Below are 22,916 nucleotides of genomic sequence, written 5' to 3' on the forward strand. Positions count from 1 at the left end.
CCCTCAAGTGCTGGGATTACAACAGTGGTTCTCAACTTTCCTAAAGCTGCGACCCTTTAATACAGTTAGTCATGTTGTGGTGACCTCCAGCCATGAAATTATTGTGTTGCTACTCTGTAACGGTAATTTTGCTACTGTTATAAATCATAATGTAAATATCTGATATGCAGGAGATCTTATATATGACCCACAGGTTGAGAACCACTCGGATTACAGGCCAGGCTTTCGCCACCGGCCTCGGCTAATTTCTTTCTTTCTCTCTCTTTCCTTCTTTTTCCTTCCTTCCTTCCTTCCTTCCTTCCTTCCTTCCTTCCTTCCGTCTCTCTCTCTTCCTTCCTTCTTTCTTTCAAGTGTTTTTAAAAATACAAAAAAAACAAAAACAAGAACCAAACCAAAAAACCCAACAAAACCGCCTTTAGAAACTGTAGTTGCTGGGTGGTGGTGGCACACGCCTGTAATTCCAGCACTCAGGAAGCAGAGGCAGGTGGATGTCTATGAATTTGAGGCCAGCCTAGTCTACAAAGTGAGTTCAGGATAGCCAAGGCTACACAGAGAAACCCAGTCTCGAAAAACAAAACAAAAACCAAACCAAACCAAACCAAACCTGCAGTCCCACTTTGCAGTTCAGGTTGGTCTCAAACTCGCACAGCAATCCTACCTCAGCTTGGTTGTGGTTTCTGTTGCTTTTCTCTGATGCCTAACGGTGCTGGATGTATTTTCATACTTCTGCTCACCGCGGCTCAGCCTCCTTTCTGTTAACCCCAGAGACACTGGGGTTTTAGGCCTTGGGGCTAGTCCTCTGTTTCCTCTGGAAGACCCCGAGGTGACCACCTGAGCTTTCCGAACTATTCCTGGGCTAACTAGCCGGAGCGAGTCCCCAGCTGGCGTTAAGTAAGGGAAGCATCAGGATCCGCCTCCTGCGGACGAGGCCACGCCCCTCCTCGAGGGTGCCCGAACTTCCCCGAGCCCTGGGGCTCCGTCTCGTACATGCGAGGCCCTTCCCCGAGGGTACCCGAACTTCCCCGAGCCCTGGGGCTCCGCCTCTTAAGGACAAGGCCACGCCTCAGCTCTCGGGCACCGGCTGAGCTCACAGCCCTGCCCTGCCCTGCGTGCGCGCAGACTCGCTTCGTGTCGACCGACGCTTTCCCGCCTCGCACGGAAGAGGCCTTTCGGAGCCGTCTCTCAGGTAGCCCTCCGCTCTCCGAACCCCGCCCAACGCGCCTCCTGCGTGTAGCCCCGCCCCAAACAGTCGCGTCCGCTCGCTCCAGAAGCGGCTCCTGGCCGGCCTCCGCCGTCAGGAGTATTTTAACTCAAGGCGACCCCGCGTGGCGGCGACCGGCGCTGCACGACAGGTACCGTTAGTCCCTTGCCGCTCGCCGTAGGCTCGGCGCTGCTACTTCCTGCGCCCGTGGACCCGGATGCGCCGAGCGGCTGCGGCGCGCTCGAGCCTCCCGGTTGACCGGACGCGGCGGAGCGCGGCTCGAGGTTCGGGGTGAACCGGACGGCGACAGCGGGGTGAGAGGCGGGCTGGTAGGCAGCAGGTTGTGGTGGTGGCGTGCCGGGCGGTCGTCGTCAGCGGTGCTGCCGCCCGCGGCGCGTCGGGCCCAGGCCGCGGCGGCGCTTTGTCGTGGGCGGGCGGGGCCGAGGAGTCGGGCTGCGCGGAGAGGGACCGGTGGCTCGCGCGTGTCCCGGCCTCGGGAAGGCCCTTCTCTCGCCCGCACTCCCGCGTGCGGGGTTCTGGGCAGGCGCGCGGCCGGTTCGGAGCACTCGGGAAGGCGGGGCTCCTAACGCCCGCGGCACCGTTGGTCGGCGGTGGGCGGCTTCCTTTCGCGGCGCAGAGCCTGGAGCTGAGGCAGAGCGGGAAGGACGCCGTGGACCTGGGAGCTCTCCGAGCCGGGGCCCCGAGGTGCACCATCAGCCGCCGAGCGGCAGTCTCCGCAGTCCGTCCCCAGGTTTAGTATTGGGGAGCACCGCGACTTCGAATTGGGGGTTGCGCTCCTCTCTGGCAGGATGTTTGCGTATTGTGTACTCTGGATTTTGCGTGAGACAAAACGGTTCTTAGTTTGGTTTGGTTTTAGAGTTTCATCGTGAAGCCCTGGCTGGCCTTTTAACTCGACATTTAGACCAGGCTGGCCTTGACCGCGGTTCTTGTGCATTTTGCTAGTGTGTGTGTATGTGTGTGTCTGTGTCTGTGTTTCATTTGTATACTCTGAATGGCCAGGAAAGGCAAACTGCTACTTGCTAACTTTAAATTTTATGTTTACGTATTTAGGTTTTATGAGGCAAAGTCTCATGGAAGTCCGAGTCGGCCTGGATTGAGCTAAGTAGCCTAAGCCAGTTTGTACTTGTTAGCAATCCAGATGCCTCAGCCATAGTACTGGGCTTACAGGTGTGAGCCATCATGCTTAGCTGTTTTATACACTTGTTTTTGAGATGAACCTACTTTAAGAGAATGGTTGGGACTATGTAATGAAACTTTGTGTCTTAAGCTGTGTAGGTACCATGAGCACTGTACAATAGCTGCCTCATAATGTTGCTGGTACTGTTGTTCCTGTGAAGCATTTGCTGTTGCAGTGACCTCTGTTGGGTTGCTGTTTGTGACCCACTCAAGGCCATAGCATAACATTCTTAAGTGTGGCTGTCAGTTGTTTTCTGCCATCTTTTTCACAACTGCATAGTAACTTTCCCTTGGTTTAGTGCTCCCCTCCAGCTGACTCTTTCTGCTCTCAGCTAACTTGTATTCCTGGGTGGGAGAGAATTTTTGTGTGCTTACTGTCACTATTTCCTTTTTTTTTTTTGTAATGGCTTTACTCAGGCTTTTCATCATCTCTTCTCCTCAGATTAGGCTCTGCTGTTTCTGAAGGCTTTGTTCTGGCCGTCCAAGAAATTTGTTGTATTTAAAAGTAAATAAAAATATTTATTTATTTATTTGCGTGTGCTTTCGTGCCTGTGTCTATGTTGCTATGTGTGCCTGCAGAGCAGGATGGTGTCTGATGTCCTGGTGGTTATGAGCTACCCAGTATTGGTGCTGGGGTTCAAACTCAGATCACCTCGAAGACGAGCATGTACTCCTGCTCCCTGAACCATCTCTTCATGCATGTACTCCTGCTCCCTGAACCATTTCTTCAGTCCTGTTTTGCCTTGTACCACTTGGGTGTCTGCTGCCCACAGAGGCCAGAACAGGGAATCAAATACCCAGGAACTTGAGTTATAGAGGATTGTAAGTCACCGTGTGGGTGGTGGGAATAGAACCCATGTCTTCTGGAAGAGCAGCCAGTGCTCTTAACTGCTGAGCCATCTTTTCAGTCCTAGTCCAGGAGTTTATTGAGGTTGTTGAAAAGCAAACAAATGAAAGCATCGCCTTATTTATTTATTTTTGGCCAGTTAGCCATAGCTGGCCTTGAACACTATGTAGACCTATCTTGACTTGAAGTTGTGATCCTCCTGCCTTGCCTTCTGAGTGCTTCCATTACAGGCATGTACCACCATACTTCTCTTAAAGCATCATTTTTAATATGTTTAATCTTTATGAATGTGTGTGGTACTAGGGATCAAGTTCAGGGTCCTGTACATGCCAAGCAAGCACTTAACCATTGAGCTGTAGCCCTAACCCTTAGGCTTAAACATTTAATGTTTTTAACTCTCTTGGTAAAGGTACTTAGTTTTTGGTGTCTGCCAAATGACTTTTTTGGGTATGAAAAGAGTTCTTAAACACTGGTTCTCAGGGAATGAAGGCAGACTACGTTTATGGGAGAATTTTGAAATGTGAGGGTACTTTGTGGTGGACGTGAAGTAGTTTTGTGTGGCTAGGTCTCAGTGATTGGGTAATACAAGAATGTAGTAGTTGCCATTGCTCCGCTTTTGGTGCTTGATCCCCAACTGGGCTCTGGCTCTCACTGAGTCGTCATTATATAAGATGGAGACCAGTTAACCAATGTTGCCCATGCCAACTGCTAACTCCCAAAACTTGCTCTGAGTGGGCCAGTGGAGTAGTGATAAAACAGTTCACTGATCAGGTGAGCCTTTCCTTTTTTGATTTTTCTGTCACCATTTGTCAAGAGTGCCATCTTCACCTATTCTGGCTTTCAGGATTGTGTGTGTGTGTGTGTGTCTTATAGAGGTTGAACTAAAATTAGAATTTATCAGGGCATGGTGGCCTACACTTGGGAAGCAGAAGCAGGTGGATATCTATAAGCTTGAGGCTAGCCAGGTACAACATAGTGAGACTGTATCTCAAATGAAGTAAATAAAAATAAAATTAGAGTTTAAACTGAATTAAAATGGATTATTGGGGCATGTAAATGAAAATCATATTTATGTGATCTCATTCCAGTTAAAATGGCAGTAGTTGGAGAGAATATAAATTAATACTGCCAAAATGGACCCAGAATGGGGAAACCCCCAAAACTAAAAAAATGGAATTACTTATGACCCAGCAGTGTCATTCCTAGGTATATATGCAAGGGAAATGCAGTCAGCATACAGAAGAGACACCTACGTAACCATGTTTCTTTCAGTACTGTTTGTAACAGCCAAGATACAGAGTTAGCCCAGGTGCCTATTTGGGAATAAGTGGGAAAGAGTGTGATGTCTATGCACACACACACACAATGGAGGATTCAGTTACAAAGAGAATGAAGTTGAGTCATTAACCACAGATTGGGTGGGATTAGAGACAGTATGTAAAGTGAAATAAGCCATTACACAGTACACTAGTTGTTTTGTGGTTACTGTGAGGAAATATCAGAAGTAATGAGAGAATTTGATCTTGATTCACAGTCTAGGAAATATGTTCATGGTTGACTGGAAGGACTTGGTTTGTGGTGGTTGGAGCACATGGGGTACGTTGTATCTCAGTGGGTCAAGTAGCAGAAAACTTGGGCTGTAATTAGAAAGTGGAGGTACTGAGTTCAAGATCCACTAGCAGTCTAGGTAGTGTCTCCTGAAGATTCCAAAACCTCCTAAAGTAGTGCCACCAGTTGGAGACCAAATGTTCATGGGTGGGGAAGACACTATTTTTTTTTATTTATTTTTTAAAAGATTTATTTGTTTTATGTGCATTGCTCTTTTGCCTGCATGTATATGAAGGTGCCAGATCCCCTGGAATTGGAGCTACAGATGGTTGTCAGTTGCTATGTGGGTGCTGAGATTTGAACCTAGGTCTTCTGGAAGAACAGCCATTACTCTTAACCACTGAGCTATCTGTTCAGTCCCAAGACATTTTAATATTCAAACCATAACACTCTGCCGTTGGCCCCATAGACTTAGGACATTTCATAATGCAGGATATATTCATTCACTCCAACTGTATAAATCCCCATGGTCTTAACCATCCCAGTAGTGTTTAAAAGTTCAGAGTGTTTTGAGACATAAGGCAAAATCATAGCTGTGAACCCTTGCTAAAACAAACAAAAATGTTACTTTCAATATACACAGAGTAAACATTGCTGTTCTAAAATGGAGGAATAGGAAGATACCTAAGAAAGACCAGACTAAAGAAGACTGAAGCTCAGCTGGGCAAATAACAAACCTGTGGCTTCACCTCAAGCATCTGGGCTTGTGGTACCATGTGGGCTTCAACAGCCTTGGTCAGCCTTACAGCACTTGCAGACTCTTTCTTGGGCCAACCCATTTGAAGGTGCCTGTAGCTTTTCCTGGATAATGTCCCACATTCTGGGCATCTCCATCTTCCTAGAGTTGCTTTTGCAGCTTAGGCTTCCCCTGCACAGCTTCCTGAACAAATGCCAGGTTCTTAACGTGAATTAGATCCTGCATGCTACACATTTCTTTTTCTTGTCTACTTTTTTTTCTGGAACCTTGGATCAAGCTGCTGTGACCCTTAACTCTCACCTTACTTCTGCATGCCTGCAAAACCATGGGTGATGCCAAGTGGTGCTACCTGCTTGAGATAAAACTACTATGTGCCTGTGGTTACAGGCTCTGATTAGGTTCTTCAGTGAGTCTCTCTCTCTCTGTTTTTAGAAGTAGTCTTGCTATTTGACCCTAACTGTATGGAACTCCCTATATGGACCAAGCTAACCTCCAGTTTGTAGTACTTCTTTCTGCCTTTGCCCCAAGTGTTTAGATTATAGATATGTGCCACTGTTTCTGGATTTATTACTCTCAGTGGTGGCACACGCCTTTAATCCCAGCAGAAAGCAGGTGGATCTCTGTAAATTCTGGTCTACAAAATGAATTCCAGGACAGTCAGGCTATACAGAGAAACCCTGTCTTGAAAAACCGAAGGGGGAAAAGGAGAGATTTTCTATTAAGTTTGTATTTTTATACCGTGGAACCTTTAATGAAGTCTTTATTTTATTTATCTTAGGATTTATTTTTATTTTAAAGTTGTGTGTGTGTGTAGGTGCCTGTGGAGGTCAGAGACATCACATTTACCATAGAACTAGAGTTACTACAGTTGTGGATGCTGGGAATCAAACTTGGTCCTGTGAGAGCAGTACAAACTCTTAATCACTGGGCTATCTCTCCAGCTCAGGATGATAAAGTCTTGCCTTCAGGGCACCTTTCTTTTGGCTTCAGTGTGACTTTTCTTCCTGGCAGTAGTCTCTTTAGCAGGTGTAGCAACACTGCTGTCCTGTCTGTAACTTTCAAGTGTGCTCATTCTCTCCTCACCAACCCCACTGTAAACTTGACAAATGGCAGCCAGCCGTAGCCTTACTGTACTGTTCACAGTGTTTTGAAATTTTTTCTGCCAAATTAATTAGTCTCTTACTTTGAAGTCAGCCTCAACATTTTAGGACATGGAAGAACAGTTAGTTTCTTTGCCAGAAAAATCTAGTCCAGTTCTGACAGACTTTGTTCTCACCTAAAGCCTCATGAGTGTAGTCTTTACTGTCTACATTTCTGTTGGCGGTTTGTTCTTCCACACTGCCATAAGATTGTTCCATTAAGAGCTGCTAACACAACAGGGTAGGGCTTCTTTAACTTACCTCTCCAAACCTTTTCTCTTCTGCTGTACCCAGTTCCAAAGATCTATGAATCACTTTGTCAGATAATAACCTCAAAGACTCCTTGGTGTTAGTTTTCTGTATTTGTTACTTTTCTTGTTGTAATACAATACTTGACAAATAGCTCAAGGTTAAGAGATAAGTTTATTTTTGGCTGACAGTTTAGGTAGTCATAAGATGTTGCAGTGTGGCTTATTTACATCTCGGTGGATCAGAAAACAGGGAGCTTGGGCAGTTTTACATTTTGCTGTTGGTGGAGTCTTTTGGAGTATCTGTACCTTATTCTGGAAAGCACTTTTTCATTAAAAAAATTTTTTTTTATGGTTCTGGAGAGATGGTTCAGTGGTTAAGAACACTGTCTACTCTTTTAGTGGTCCTGAGTTCAATTCCTAGCAACTACATGGTGGCTTACAACCATCTGTATTGGGATCTGATTTTATACCCTCTTCTGGCATGCAGGTAGAGCACTTATACACATAAAATAAATATTTAAAAAGTCTTCAGTTAGGGGCTGGGAGATGGCTCAGAGGTTAAGAGCACTGGCTGCTCTTCCAAAGGTCCTGAGTTCAATTCCCAGCAACCACATCATGGTGGCTTTCACAACCTTCTATAATGAGATCTGGTGCCCTCTTCTGGCATAAATGGAGGCAGAACACTGTATACACAATAAATAAATAAATCCTAAAAAAAAAAAAAAAATCTTCAATTAAATTTTTTTTTAATGTATAGCTGTTTTGCCTGTATGTATGTCTGTGCACCACTCATATGTATGTATCTGAGGAGGCCAGAAGAGAGTGTCAGATTTCTTTGGACTTGAGTGAGAGACAATTGTGACCTGCCATGTCACATGTACTGGAAATGAAAACTGTGCCCTCTGGAAGAGCAGCCAGTGCTCTCAACCATGGAACCACCTCTCCAGCCCCTTGGGAAGCATGTTTAGATGAGTGGCTTCTTTACATTATAGTTGATGGTTAATTGTATTTTATATATATACACACACATATATATGTTTTTGTTTTTGTTTTTGTTTTTTGAGATATCTTACTACATAGCTTAGGCTGGCCTAGAACTTGCTATGTAGCCAAGACTGGTCTAGCATGCTATTGGTGGTACATGTGTTCATGTGAAGGCTTAGAGTTGATGTTTGATGTTTTCCTCATATGCACGGTCTGTTACTGAACCTGGAGCTAACAGCTAACAGCTAGCCATCCTGTTCTAGGGATTCCCTGTTTTGATGCCTTCTAAGTGCTGGGATTACAGGAGGCTGCCACACCACCTGCCTGACATTTGTTTTAAATGTGTATATATGTTTTTTCTTTCCATGTATGTTTATATATTATGTTTGTGCAGTGCCTGCAGAGGAGAGAGAGGGTGTAAAATCTCTGGAATTAAAATTAGAAACTGCAAGGCGGTGGTGGCGCATGCCTTTAATACCAGCTCTTGGGAGGCAGAAGCAGGTGAGTCTCAGTTCCAGTCCAGCCTGGTCTACAGAGTGAGGTTCTGGATAGCTAAGGCTACACAGAGAAACCCTGTCTTGAAAAAGAAAACAACAGCAACTACAGCAACTACACACAAACACACACACATACACACACACAAATCCACACACAAATTAGAGACTGTTGTAAGATACCATGTTAGGAGCTAGGAATTGTACCCAGGTCCTCTGCAAAAGCAACAAATTCTCTCAACCGCTGATCCATTTCTCCTGCCCCACCTGCTTGACTTTTATGTGGGCTCTGGGTATCTTCAGTCTTTGTGGTATATTTTCCCATTTTATTTATATATTCTTTATTTAGAACTTGGACATTGTTTTTGGTTACATGTTTTACCTTTATTATGTGATAACCATTATTTAAAAAAAAGTGTGTGTGTGTTTGTGTGTTGTGTGATAGTGACTTGTGGGAGTCAGTTCTCTCCTTCTGCCATGTGATTCCTGGGAATTGAACTCAGGTTGCCAAGCTGATAGATTTACCTGTTAACCATCTGTGGGGTTATATATTTTTTTAAAGATTTATTTTTATTTCATATGTATGGCTCTTTTGTTTATATGTATGTCTTTGTACCATGCCCATGAATGGTGCTGGAGGAGGCCAGAAAAGGACACCAGATTTCTTGGAACTGTAATTACAGATAGTTGTGAGCCACCATGTAGATGCTGGGAGTCAGGCTTTGGTCCTCTGGAGGACAACCACTGCTCTTAACCATTAAGCCGTATCTTGATTTCTGTGGGTCAAATTTTTAAGCAAAATTTTTTAAATTGATAGGTTAATTTTCTTAGGACAGATTCTAGAAATAAGAGTCACTCCATTGAAGGTATAGGTTATCCAAGCCCTTTTCACTTTGGTATTGCTCTGTGAGTTCATTCCCATGGTGTTTTATGGTTGAGGAGCATTTGAAATCTGTCATCCCACCTTGCTTCCCAGACCCTTGCTACAGTGTGTCTAGTGGTTTGCTGCTTGTGTGGTGTAGGGCTTGCTGCAGCCTGTTTTAGTGTTTCTTGGGTTTCTTAGTGGTAAGATTGGACATTCTCTTCTAAGTTGTTAAGCAGATGTTTAATTTTTCTCTTGATCAGTGTTTCTGCTGTCTTTTACAAGTGTATTTTGTGGTGCTGGTGGTAGCCCTTTGTACTGTACTCATGTCCTTTATGAGATGCCCGCTTCCAGGGCCTTATGCAAGGTAGACAAATGTTCCTACTACCTAGCTGTATCTCTAGCTCCTATTTTAGAGGTTTTTTTTAAAATTTTTATTTTATGTGCACTGATGTATGTGTATGTGAGGCTGCTGGATCCCCTGGAACCTGAATTACAGACAGTTGGTGATCTGCCATGTGGATGCTGGGAATTGAGCTCTGGTTCCCTGGAAAAGCAGCCAGTGTTCTGAACTGCTGTGCAGTCTCTCCAGCCCCTGCTTTTAACATTTTTATTCTGTTTTGTTTTCAAGACAGGGTTTCTGTTTGTGTAGCCCTGGTTGTGCTGGCATTCATTCTGTAGACCAGGCTGACGTCAACCTCATAGAGATCCTCCTGCTTCTGCCTCTTGAGTGCTGGGATTAAAAGTGTGTCACTACTACCTGGCAAATTCTTATCTGTTCATTTTTAAGACAGGCTCATTATGTATATCTAGATGGCTTGGAACTTGCTCTGTAGCCAGGCAAGTTTTAAATTCACAGAGATCCACCTGCCTTTGAGTGCTGGGATTAAAGGAGTATCTACTCTTGGTATTTAACATTTTAAAATTATATGTGTTTTCTTATTTGTGTGTGTGTATGATGTGTGTGTTCTCTTGTATATGTTTGTTTGAGTAAGGATGCTGGTGTGGAGGTCAGAGGACAAGCTCTAGTGTTTGTTTGTGCCTTTCACTTTGAGGTATGGGCTCTTAAGACCTGTGTATACCAGGCTAGGTGACTTGTGATCTAGACATTCTCCTGTCTCAGTTTTCCTATTTCAGTGTAGGAGCCTGGGGATTACAGACATGCTTTACTGTGTCCTGCTTTTACATGGGGCCTGGGAATTGAAACTCAGGTCCTCTTGTTTGTTTAATAAGCACTTTACCTACTAAGCTATCTTCATAGCCTGAAATCCTTTCAAAATCCTGCTATTGCTTTAGCTACAAGTTTATTATTTTGGGGGTTACAAAATTGAATTCACTTCAGGGAGTAATACTTTTCTGGATTTTTATTTTATGTCTTTTACATTTAGTGTTAGCTGATAAAAACACTTAATTATTTGATACATACTTTTTGATGAATTTTTCTCAATGTGTTTTTATAACTTTTTATCGCCACTTCTTTCCCCTGGTTTTGTGACTTGTTCTATTTGACCTTGTGTCTAGGGCTGGGGCACTGTCATTGCATTTGCAGCCCATTAGCCCTGGCTTCCCGATGGCTGTGGTCATGAACATGGGTACCACGTCCAGATTATGAATTCCTGTATGTGGAGGAGTTTTTTTTCTGCTCCTTTGTTTTGTTGCCTTGACATTCTGGAATTTTTCTAAGGAGATAATCTATTCTCATATACTTTGCATATGCTTTTCTGTTTTTGTGCCAATTCCCCCATAATAATTATTTAAAAAACCAGAAACTTTTATTAATTAGCTTTTCGTTGCTCTGAAAAAAATTAACTTACAAATGGAAAGATTGATTTTTGGCTCATGTTTCAGAGGTTCAGTCCATGATTTCATGAGTCCATTGTTTCTGGTGGTGGTGAAACAGAGTAGCAGGGAGGGTGTGGAGAAGCAAAGGTGCTTACTTCATTGGCCATCGGGAGCGGATGAATAAATAAGGCAGGAAGGAACTGAGGAACACCCTTGCACCTTTAATTCCAGCAGTCAGGAGACAGACAAAGGCAGGCAGATCTCTGAGTTTGAGACCAACCTGGTCTACCAGTGATTTCCAGGAGAGTCAGCGACACAGGAAAACACTGTCTTGAAAGTAAACAAAACAAAAGCACATAACCTCAAACCATATGAGTGACCTACTTACTCCATCTAGGCCCCATCTTCAGGTTTTCAGTACCTCTAATTGTGCCACCAGCTGGGGACTAAGGCCCTTATTGGTGAACTTTGCATAGTCAAACTATTGCAGGAACCAGAGCTTGTTCTGATTGTACTGTGTGGCCCAAATCTCCCCCTATATATTCATCCCCCTCACCTCATTTCTTTTTTGAGATGCAGGTTTACTCTGTAGTCACTGTATGGCTTTGAACTTGTAGCAAAACTCCTGCTTCAGCTTCTGGAGAGCTGGGGTTACTGGTGTGTGCCACCACTCCTGGCTTGATGATACATCCCTGTCTGTAACCATCTCAGCTTGGCCTTCCTTTTGGTTATACTGTAGGGGACCCCTTTGTTGCTATACATGGTTGACAGGAAGACTGCCATTCATTGGGAGCCATGTCATATATGGACATCACCAGTTGAACTCTCCCAACCAAGGAGATAACAGTGTTGATCTGTGCTTGAAGGGACTGCTGGTTTCTTAGCGGGAACGTACTCTGCCAGCAGTGTTCTTTAGGTCAACAGTTAACTACTCTGTTCTTGAGAGGCAGATAGATGTAGCTGTTTGGCATACAAAGCCTGGCTAAACTAAACTAGTGAATCCTAAGAGGCACCTTAAGCCACTTGTGGTGGTGATGGGTGTTCTTTGACACTGTGGCAGATGTCACAGGGCCATTGACAAAGTAGCCACTGCCCCTTTGGGTTGAATGTGTTATGTAGTGCCATAGTTCTTAGTTCCTAGTTCTTTTTTAATGGGATTTACCAGCTTCTTGGCCTATGTGATGGCAGAGGTGAGGACATCTTCTTCCCTTGGTCTTCTTTTCTTTGGAATCTTGGATGGGGGGAAAAGGTGATGGGGACGGGAGTTACGGGTTACATGTAAGTGGCCGCCTGTTCTTTGATGTAAGTAATAAGAAGTGCTTTTGTGCAAATCAGATGAACATAACATTCAAGTATCTTTTCAGTGCAACTAAGTTGTAATTGAAGTAAGTGGTAATCAAATGATTGTGTTGATTTTAATTTTGATTTTTTAGGGGAACATTACATTGGATAGAAAAGGGAGGTGATAATGCACCATGGCAGTGGTCCTCAGAATGTCCAGCATCAGCTGCAGAGGTCTAGGTCCTTCACTGGGAGTGAAGAGGAGCAGCCAGCCCATCCCAACCTACCCCCATCTCCTGCAGCGCCTTTCGCTCCATCAGCCAGCCCATCTGCACCCCAGTCCCCTGGGTATCAGATACAGCAGCTGATGAGCAGAAGTCCTGTGGCCGGGCAGAATGTGAACATCACACTACAGAATGTTGGCCCAGTCGTGGGAGGAAACCAGCAGATCACACTGGCCCCTCTGCCACTGCCCAACCCTACCTCTCCAGGTTTTCAGTTTGGTGCACAGCAGAGGCGTTTTGAGCATGGTTCTCCATCATACATTCAAGTCACTTCTCCATTGTCGCAGCAGGTCCAGACTCAAAGCCCCACACAGCCTAGCCCTGGGCCAGGGCAAACCCTGCAGAATGTGCGTGCAGGCGCCCCAGGCCCTGGGCTGGGCATCTGCAGCAGCAGCCCCACTGGAGGCTTTGTGGATGCCAGTGTGCTTGTGAGGCAGATCAGCTTGAGCCCATCAAGTGGTGGTCACTTTGTATTTCAGGAGGCACCAGGTCTGACTCAGATGGCCCAGGGAGCCCAGGTTCAACTCCAGCATTCAGGAGCTCCCATCACCGTCAGAGAGCGGAGACTCTCCCAACCTCATGCACAGTCGGGAGGAACCATCCACCATCTAGGTCCTCAGAGCCCTGCAGCTGCAGGAGGCACTGGACTGCAACCTCTGGCCAGCCCAAACCACATTACTACGGCCAGCCTGCCACCCCAGATCAGCAGCATTATTCAGGGCCAGTTGATACAGCAACAGCAGCAGGTGCTTCAGGGGCAGCCACTGAACAGATCTCTGGGGTTTGAGAGGACACCAGGTGTGCTGCTCCCTGGCGTTGGGGGCCCCTCAGCATTTGGGATGACATCCCCACCGCCACCCACCAGCCCTTCTAGAACCACCATGCCTCCAGGCCTTTCCAATGTGCCTCTCACATCTATGGGAAGCTCAGGAATGAAGAAGGCTCCCAAGAAGTTGGAGGAAATTCCCCCAGCCTCCCAGGAGATGGCACAGATGAGGAAGCAGTGCCTGGACTACCACTACAAGGAAATGGAGGCACTTAAGGAAGTCTTCAAGGAATACCTGATAGAACTGTTCTTCTTGCAACATCTTCAGGGGAACATGATGGATTTTTTGGCTTTTAAAAAGAAGCACTATGCCCCTTTACAAGCATATCTTAGGCAGAATGATTTGGACATTGAAGAGGAGGAGGAGGAAGAGGAAGAGGAAGAAGAAAAATCTGAAGTTATCAACGATGAGGTAAGAAACAGCAGTTCAGTAATCTAGAAGGGCTATATAAAGCAAAATAGATGGTGTGCAACAGGAGAGTTTGGGTGTCACTGGATCTAAAGAGGAGTAAAGTGTGTGTTTTCCTTCCTTCATGTAAAGGAATAAGCTGTTCAGTATAGCTGTCTGGGGAGGAAGATGAAGGACTGTCTTGTGACTGATGCTTTCTCAGAGCCAGGTGTTGTCAACAAGAACCAGAACCCATCCTGGGCAGAAAGTTCAGTCAGTGCTGTCTAGGCTTCTCCCCTTTGTGTATGTGGCTCTTGGCCAACAAGACACTGTTGCCAGTCCTCTGGCAACCCACAGGGAAGGCTCTCCCAGTGCAGTGAAGCATAGTTCCTCTTCCCTGGCTTTCTGGTTTCACTACATGTATGTTTATGTAGGCCTGTCCATAAAAACAAGGTTTTTAAATGAGCGATCTAAGTCACTAGTTGTATTTTGTGTGGGATGTTCACAGTTAAAGTACAGAGTGGAGTGTCAAATAACTAAGAATTTTTTTTTTGAGGTTTTAGATGTAGTCTTAGATGTGAGATCATATTTTAAGCTCACACTTTGCAAACACCTATGGAGTAATACTTAAAACAGAAGCTGCTTTTTGGGTTCCTAGAGTGCTGCACAGTAACTCCCACCAACAGCACAGCAGTTCTGAAGTTTTCTGAGGTATGCTGGGGTCTTAGCGACCTGTACTGTGATGCACTGTCTTTTGTGCCTTTGTCTTGTGTAGTGTTTACTATGTTGGTGTAGCTTATTTTGTTTTATGATAAAGCTAAAATAATTTAAACTGCTGTCAGCCCTTTGGCAATGAGACCTGCTTTTGGTGAGCAAGTTTGCCTTTGTTCCAGGGTCCTTACTAGCATCTGTGGATGTATCTGTGTGGCTTGGCCATCTGTGTCTTCTTCAACACTGGACCTAGGCTAGGCCATTTTTGTTATTCAAAAGGTGTCAATGATTTTGAGGATCACCACTAGTGCCGTGGAACAGTGGAATTGAGTTCTCTTTGTGTCTGTTACCAATGTTGTCTGTAAACTGATCCTCCTTATCTGCACTTGTGAAGAAACACACAACCTCTCACAGCTTCTGCTAAAGCCAGCTTTGCTGTGTGACCCATGTAGTAGGCACAGAATGTTATAGCTGTGCAGATCTTTCAAGAAGCCAGCTGTGGGACACTGATACCTGAGTATCTGCCACTCCCATTTTACAGTTGGAAGTTGCAGCATCTAAAATGTTGCCTATGATCTACACTGGAGTTCTGAAGATTGGCAGCTGTTAGATTGTTATGCTATGAACTTACCAGTCAGCTCAGTGTCCCTTTATAGGATTTGATGCAAAAACATTCCATTTTTAAGCACCTAAACTAGTGAGCTGTCAGCAGTGAAGTTCTAATAATTTTGAGCAGTCTTAAAAATTGTTACCTTTTTTTCTCAAAATATTTCTCTCAGGTAAAGGTTGTGACAGGCAAGGATGGGCAGACTGGGACTCCCGTTGCTATAGCAACCCAGCTTCCGCCAAATGTTTCTGCTGCTTTTTCATCCCAGCAGCAACCGTTTCAGGTACTTTTTGATGGTTCTAAATTGTAGTCTCATCCCAAACGTTTCTTTCATCCAGATATTTTAACCTTCAATTTACTATTTGCTCTTTGGCATTTTTTTTTTCCAGAGCCCATTCCTTATTTTGAACAATAAAAGTCTTTCTGCATATACAGTTCTAAAAATTCAGTTGCATGAGTGAATGACAACACAGACCTTACTGCATTGTTTTCTGTGACCTGCAATGTGGTGGTAGCTTGTAGTGTGCATGTCCGCTAATATTCAACGTTCTGTTATTGTATGCTTAGGGTTCCTGTGTACTGTGTTTAATGTTTGTTGTTTCTCGTGTCTTTTACCTGTATTTTGAAAACAGTGCAAAACAGAACAAGTGAAAAGACATAGTAGGTATTTTCCTTAGCTGGAGGAAATATTGGTGTGAATCACCTATATTACCCCAGGACTGAGATTTCTTAGATTCATGAAGCTGGGATTCACACGCATGGTAAATTCTAGGAGCTTTCGAGATTGTGTGTGCTGGCTTCCAAAAGCAGTTTTGTCCTTGGTGATACTTTTTGTTTTTGCTTTTAATTTTAATATAACTTCAAATACAAAAGTGTCTGTAGTCATACATACAGTCATACAGGAAGCCCCTCTCCCTTTTCTGATTAGTTGCTGTTAGCTTTTGCCCATTTGCATTTCATTCTCATGATTATGCAGTGCCATATGGTATTGTGCTTATCCCTAATGCTTCAACTAGTAGATAAAGGTAGGTCATCCAAGTCAGGAAATGCCACAGTAACCTGGTGCTTCTATGTGCCTAGCAGTTGAGATTCAGATTCCACCTCTGGTCCTGCAGAAGTCCTTTGCAGTTGTTTTTTTTCTCCCTAGCCCTGGACATGGTCCAGTATATCCGTATTCTTCACTTGTCATGCCTTTCTGGCCTTCTCCTCTTTTGTGATGGTTGTTTCTGAAGCATGCAGACAACATATTGTGGAATGTTCTGTTGTATGGGATTGTCTGACATGCCCTAATATCATGTTTTAAGTCATGTAGTTTTTAGAGGAATGTCACAGAAATGACAGTATGTCTATCTCAGTGTATTATGTCCTCAGGCTGTGGTATTGCCTAGTCCCTGGTGATGTTAACTTGAAGCATCTGAGGTGGGGTCTTCCAGGCCTGTTCAGTGGACATTAATTTTCCTTTTGCAAAAGAGGATATAAATTGTGTAAATGTCCTTCAGACTTAATAATCTTTTAGTCACTATTTCAAACACATATTGATGAGTTGCTCTGAATCTGTTACTACTATAAAGACCCACAGTGGATTCTCTCCCTGTCTCTCTTCTTTCCTCCTTTCCCTTCTTAACTTTTTGAGGCAGTTTTACTCTACCCAAGGTTGAGTTGGAGCTTTTTCTGTAGCTCAGGCAGACCACAAACTTACAGTAGTTCTCCCATCTTTCCTCTAAGTTCTGGTGGGTTTATAGTTGTGAATCACTAAAACAGTGTCTCAAGTGACCTGGTCTCAAATTCTCTATGTAGCCCAAGAAGACCCTTAGACCCTCTTCCTTCTCCCTGCTTCCCACCACACCACCTCCAAACTAAGGTTTCTATTTTCCATATTCCTTCTGCATTTATTAGCTAGCCACTTCTGTTGTTACATTCATTCATGTATAGATACCCATTTTAATCAGTGAGTCACATGACATTTTAAGTACCTCTTTGGCTTTGTTTACTTAACATTCAGTAGTATTCACATTTCTTTGGTCTGTAGTTTTGTGAATGTTGACAATCCAAAGAGTTGTGTACTCCCAACACCTTTTAAAAAGTTTATTCTTGTCCACTAAACAGTTTCCCATGCACTCTATGCATGGTCTGACCTTTCCTGTCCTCTGCTGAATGCTCTCCAGCTTGTAAGGTTGCGAGTTCTCCAGTGTTGGGTATAGTGGACTCATGGAGCACCTTTCTGGTAAGCTTGTGGTTTCTTCTGATTGATGAATACTGTTACTTCTTCCTGATACTTGAGTCTGTAACTTGTCATTATATAGCAGAAATTAGTGAAGGGAAATAGGTTTGTTTAGTTTTGCCAAACTTGGAAAGAACCTAATTTTTCTCCATCATGTCTATGCTGTCTTCATAAGTTACTGAAACAAAAGCCACAGTTTGTAAACTGAGATGGTTTAACCCATTCTGAGAAGGAAGGCAACTAACTTACCTAGGTTGCCTTTGCTGTTTTCCTTCTTAGTAGTCATTCCCCATTCTCAGCATGGAGAATATGGTATGTTTAAAATATTTTTTAGATTTGTCTTATATGTATTAGAGCTTTGCCTGAATGTATGTGTGTGTACCATGTGTGTGCCTAGTGTCTGTGGAAACCAGAAGAGGACATCAGATCTTCTGTTACTTGACGTAAGCGGTTGTAAGCCACTATTCAGGTACTGGGAATCAAACCCATGTTTTCTGCAAAACCATTAAGCCTCTCCAGCCTCATTACATTTCTACTAGTTGGACTGTTCTGGTGTTCTCAGGAAGCAGTTTTCGTCTTTTGACGGGTAGTTGAGTATTTATGTTTTAGGGGTTCACAAACTACTGTAACTTTACAGATAGCATTTTGTCTGTACTTGGGTGTTCACTTCATTTCCATGAATTACCTGGGAGCCAGAGTCTTATTATTAAGCCCTATGTGGAGTATATGCTCAACTTTATAGAAGAGGGCTTGACTTTTTTTTTTCCTGTTCTCAGCAGTATTGTGAGAGACCTGTTTCCCATTCCCCACTTCATTATAGCTATAGACCCATTTCCAGTTAGTGGCAGGTATGAGACAGGCTGATGATCTTGAGCATCTTTCCTGCTTGTGTTTATTGGCATGTCTTTTTGGTGAAATGTTTGAATCTTACTCATTTCTTTTTTAGGTTGTTGAATTTAGAAGTTTTTTGTGTGATACAGATACCAAATTTTTGGTACAACAGTACTATGCCAGTTGAAAATTTTTTTTCTTGACTATTGTTTGTAGAGCAAGTATTTAAAAATTTGATGAAGTCTAACTTAACATTTTTTCTGTTGTTTTTGTTTTCTGAGTCAGGGTTTCTCTGTGTAGCCTTCACTGTCCTGGAGGCTGTCCTTGAACTCATAGCCATCACCTGCCTCTGGCTCCCTGAGTGCTGGAATTAAAGGCCTGCACCACTACACCCGGCTTTAACATTTTTAAAAAATGGGTTGTGCTTGTACTTGATCTCAATGAAAAGTCTGAGAAGTAATGAACTGTTCTTCTGATACCATTCCTAACAATTTTGCTCAATCCAAGGTTACAGGGATTTCCTGGAAGTACAATAATTTGAAATTTAGGCCTGTTATCCTTTTCATTGAAATTCTGTGTGGTGTGATAGATGTTTGTGGGTGTCAGTTTATGTAAATGGATGTTTGTGCTAGTGTCTGGTCTTGGTTGGGTGCTCTCTCACTCTTTCTCTCTCTGTGTATGTATGTTTGTGATCCGGTATGTGCATAACATGGTACACAAGTGGATGTCAGAGAATTACTTCTAAGAGTCTGTTTTTCCTTCCTGAAGACTGAGTTTAGGTGGTCCTGTCTTGGTCATCAGGCTTGGCTATATGCACCTTTATCCACTCAGCCATCTCACTGGCTCTAGTACCATAAAGGTCTCACCTTCGTTCTATTTTCTTTGCTGTTTTGTTTTTTTGTTCTTGTATTTTCTTTTCCTATAGGTTTCAGAATAGACTTGATGTTCTGCTGGGGATTGCATTGCATCTGTTAAAACAGGTTTGTGGAGAACTGGAACCCTGCTGTACTATCAGTTCTTTTTTGTTTTTGAAACAAGGTTTCTCTGTATAGCCTTGGCTGTCCTGAACTCACTTTTCAAACTCACAGCAATCTGCCTGCCTGTGTGCTGGGAACAAAGGCATGTGCTACCATGCCTGGCTTAGGTGTTTCAGGTTTTTGGTTTTTTGTTTTGTTTTGTTTTGTTTTTTGAAACACGGTTTCTTTGTGTATCCCTGGCTGTCCTGGAATTCACTCCATAGACCTGGCTGGCCTCGAACTGAAAAAGATCTGCCTGCTTCTGCCTCCTGAGTGCTGGGATTAAAGGCCTGTGCCACCACCGCCCGGTGGTATTTCAGTTCTTGAATGTGACTCTTTGGTTTCCTTGATTTGTGCTTTGTAATTGTCAGCATGCTAATGTATGCTAACTTGTTAGATTTGTATTTAAGCGTATTTGTTGTTGTTGTTGTTATAAATAATACCAAAATGGTATTTAAAAACAGTTCCTAGCTCTTCTTTGCAAACAGAAATACAGATGGCTATTTTAACCTATATTCTGCATCCTTGCTAAATCTATTCATTTGTTTTTGGAGCTTTGTTGTAGATGCCATGGGGTTTTCTGCATAGAGAATCATGTTTACAAATAGAAAGCTTTACTCTTTCTAATTCTTGTTTTTTGTTGTTTGTTATTTTGAGATAGGATTGTTGGCGTACTTTTAAAAGAGCTTTTTAATTTATGTTTCTTATATCTTTATCTCCCTATTCCACCCTAATCCTTTCCAACACTCCAGCACCAGGTAGGAGAGAGAAAGAGTTAGTGGGAGAGGTAGCTGCTTCCTGGTGGAGTTCCTTGGAGCCAGTCCAATCCTTGTTTCAGTAGATCTTTTTTCATAACAGCAACCAGGAGCAGTAAGGAGAAGCAGGAGCAGGATTGTTCTTTCTCTTGTCTACACTCCCTAGGTTCTGGCTTTTATTCTCTCTCCAGAGTCCTCAGATTTAAATTATCTACAGCTGGCAAAGAGCTCTTCTCAGAGGCCTCACAGGCAAATAGTTTGCTGCTGTGGACCATCTGAATCCTATATCCCACACCTGGAACCAAAACAAAAACATGTTTATTTATGTCCATAATGCAGGGTTTCTCTGTGTAGTCTCGGTTGTCCTGGACTAGTTTTGTAGACCAGGCTGGTCTCAAATTCACCCAGATCCTCCAGCCTCTCTCTCCCCAAGTATTGGGATTACAGATGTGTGCCACTGTGCCTGGCTCTAATTCTTTTTTAGAGTTACTTGTTTTTTATTTTATGTGTTTTGCCTACATGTATATTTGTATACCACGTGTATACTGTGCCCACGGAGGTCAGAAGAGGGCATCAGATAACTTGGAACTGGAGTTCATATGTTTGTGAGCTACCGTGTAGGTGTCTTTAACAGCTGTTATTTCTCTAGCACTGAGTCTTAACTCTTTCTTTATTCTTTGACGTACTGTGCTGTGCCGTGCAGGTAGGACTTCAATGTTTTATAGCAGTGGAAACCCAGACACTCGGTCTTGTTCTCAAGATCTTCTCTACAATATGAGGGTGGGAGCCATCAGTTTGTATGTTTTTTCCAGGCTGGGGAAATTTCCTTCATCAGTGGATATTGAAGTTTGTCAAGTGATGCTTCTGTGTCTGGTCATGTGATTTGTGATCTCTCTTGAGGCTAAATAAATGTTGTCTTACCTTAAAGTGTAGAGTACTTTATAACAGGAGAGCACATTGCTCAGTGTGAAGAGTTTGCTGAGGTTTAACAGTATGTAACCCACATGGTATTTGATGTGTCTGCTGTTTTTCACCTGGAGGTCTCAGTTTCCTTGCCAAGCAGCTATCCAGCCTCTTCCCACAGCTCTCATTTACTTTGATGCTCAGAATATTTGTAATTGACTGCTGAGGCCTCTTCTCGCTGACTCTAATGTACTTTTGATGTGTATCCTACCCCTTCAAGGCACAAAATATTTAAGATTTCTCTTCTGGGCTACCTGTGCTGGTTCAGTTCTGTAATTCAGCACTTAGGAATCAAGAGGCAAGAAAATTTGAGGCTAGCTTAGTCTACACAGTGAGTTCTAGGTCAGGCAGAGCTACCCAGTGAGACCCTGTATCCATTTGTTCCTTGATTGAGCCTTGAGATCAGCCAAAGAGCGTGGTTCATTTTTGTGGGGAACAGTAACCTAATTCTACTATTTGTGAATTCATGATCTTAGAGGTAAACATTTTTATTAAAAAAAGGTTTTATTTATTTATTTTTTATTTAAAAAAGATTTATTTACTTATTATGTATACAGTGCTTGCATGTATGCCTGCATGCCAGAAGAGGGCAGTAGATCCCATTATAGATGGTTGTGAGCCACCATGTGGTTGCTGGAAATTGAACTCAGGACGCCTATTAGAGCAGTCAGTGCTTTCAACCACTGAGCCATCTGTCCAGCCCTCTTTTCCAATTTTTTTTTTTTTTTTTTTTTTTTTAGACAGGGTTTCTCAGTATAGCCCCAGCTGTCCCGGAACTCATTCTGTAGACCAGGCTGAACTTACAAATGAATCTTTTTTTTCTTTTAAGATGTATTTATTATGTGTACATGTATGCTTGTACTCCAGAAGAGGGCACCAGATCTCATTATAGATGGTTATGAGCCACCATGTGGGTGCTGGGAATTGAACTCAGGACCTCTGGAGAGAGCAGTCCGTGCTCTTAACCTCTGAGCCATCTCTCCAGCCCCTGAAGATGAATCTTAAATTAGAAAATTTCAGACAATTCAGCTGGGTGTAGTGGACACACCTTTAATTCCAGCACTGGGGGGCAGAGGCAGGCAGATCTCTGAGTTAAAGGACAGCATGGTCTACATAGAAAAGCCAGAGTTACAGAAATAAACAGCAACAACCCAAAATAAAAAGAAAAACTTATGTGTGGAATCCCTGTCAGTATTTGGAGAAATGTAATGTTAGTACATTTATTTGTCATACAGAGGCCTGTTTGTGTAAGAACAGTGGGGCTGTGGAAGGTTAAGTGTGCCTACAAATATATGAAATAAATGATGCCTAATGTGTTCAGTGCAAACTAAGTCATTCAGAGTCACAATTAAACATACCAGAGACAAAATTGGATTGATAGGTATTCATGTGAGTGTGTGTGATTTTTTTTTTTTCACCCTCTTTTGGTGGAGTGTGCTTGATTTAGGCATGAGGAAACATTTTGTTTCACCTGGAAAAGATGAGTGATGAGCATTCCCTGCCTCAGTAATGTACTCCTGAGGAACTGTTGAATTTTGTGTGTACTAGAACATAGGTGTAGTGATGTCCTTAAGCAGTGTTGTGTGTAAGTGGAAAGAACCCAAATGCTTTGGCAGCATCATTGGCCAGTGGCTATGTGTATTTAGGCAGAGTGTCAACCAGAGTGCTCTGTGGGTGAATGAGGGCTATGCCATAAAAACAAACTCATCAGAAAACAACTCTGTAGATAGACTAGAGAAAAGTCTGTCAGTCATGACGGTCTGAAGAGAAGCTTAGTACACAGCTCCAAAAGTGAGGACATTGGAGTTTTCTTAAGCCATTGATCATAGTCCCACTGTTCTTGATCATTGGTTGTTTTGTTTTGTTTGAGACAGGGTATCACCATGTAACTCTGGCTAGCCTGGAATTTTCTGTGTAGACCATACTGGGTTCAGACTGCCTCTACCTCAGGAGTGCTGGGATTAAAAGCAT

The 22,916-nt window shown here is 43.3% G+C and overlaps 1 protein-coding gene across 15 annotated transcripts in view; it reads left to right on the forward strand.

Annotated features, from left to right (window-relative positions):
• The first annotated feature begins 1,062 nt into the window (after nt 1-1,062).
• Nucleotides 1,063-22,916, forward strand: part of Ep400 (E1A binding protein p400) — a 105,367-nt gene continuing 83,513 nt past the window's right edge. For 8 of the 15 annotated variants that reach the window (XM_060382624.1, XM_060382628.1, XM_060382629.1 and 5 more), the window contains exons 1-3: nt 1,412-1,515; nt 12,496-13,865; nt 15,332-15,442. In XM_060382624.1, coding sequence (XP_060238607.1) covers nt 12,531-13,865; nt 15,332-15,442 — 1,446 coding nt within the window. In that variant the 5' untranslated portion in view covers nt 1,412-1,515; nt 12,496-12,530. Of the gene's footprint in view, nt 1,187-1,411; nt 1,516-1,737; nt 1,953-12,495; nt 13,866-15,331; nt 15,443-22,916 lie in introns of those variants that run through there. The other 7 variants (XM_021644925.2, XM_021644928.2, XM_021644932.2 and 4 more) reach the window with 3 other exon arrangements.

The sequence above is a fragment of the Meriones unguiculatus genome, chromosome 4 (genome assembly GCF_030254825.1).
Source record: "Meriones unguiculatus strain TT.TT164.6M chromosome 4, Bangor_MerUng_6.1, whole genome shotgun sequence".
Lineage (NCBI taxonomy): Eukaryota > Metazoa > Chordata > Mammalia > Rodentia > Muridae > Meriones > Meriones unguiculatus.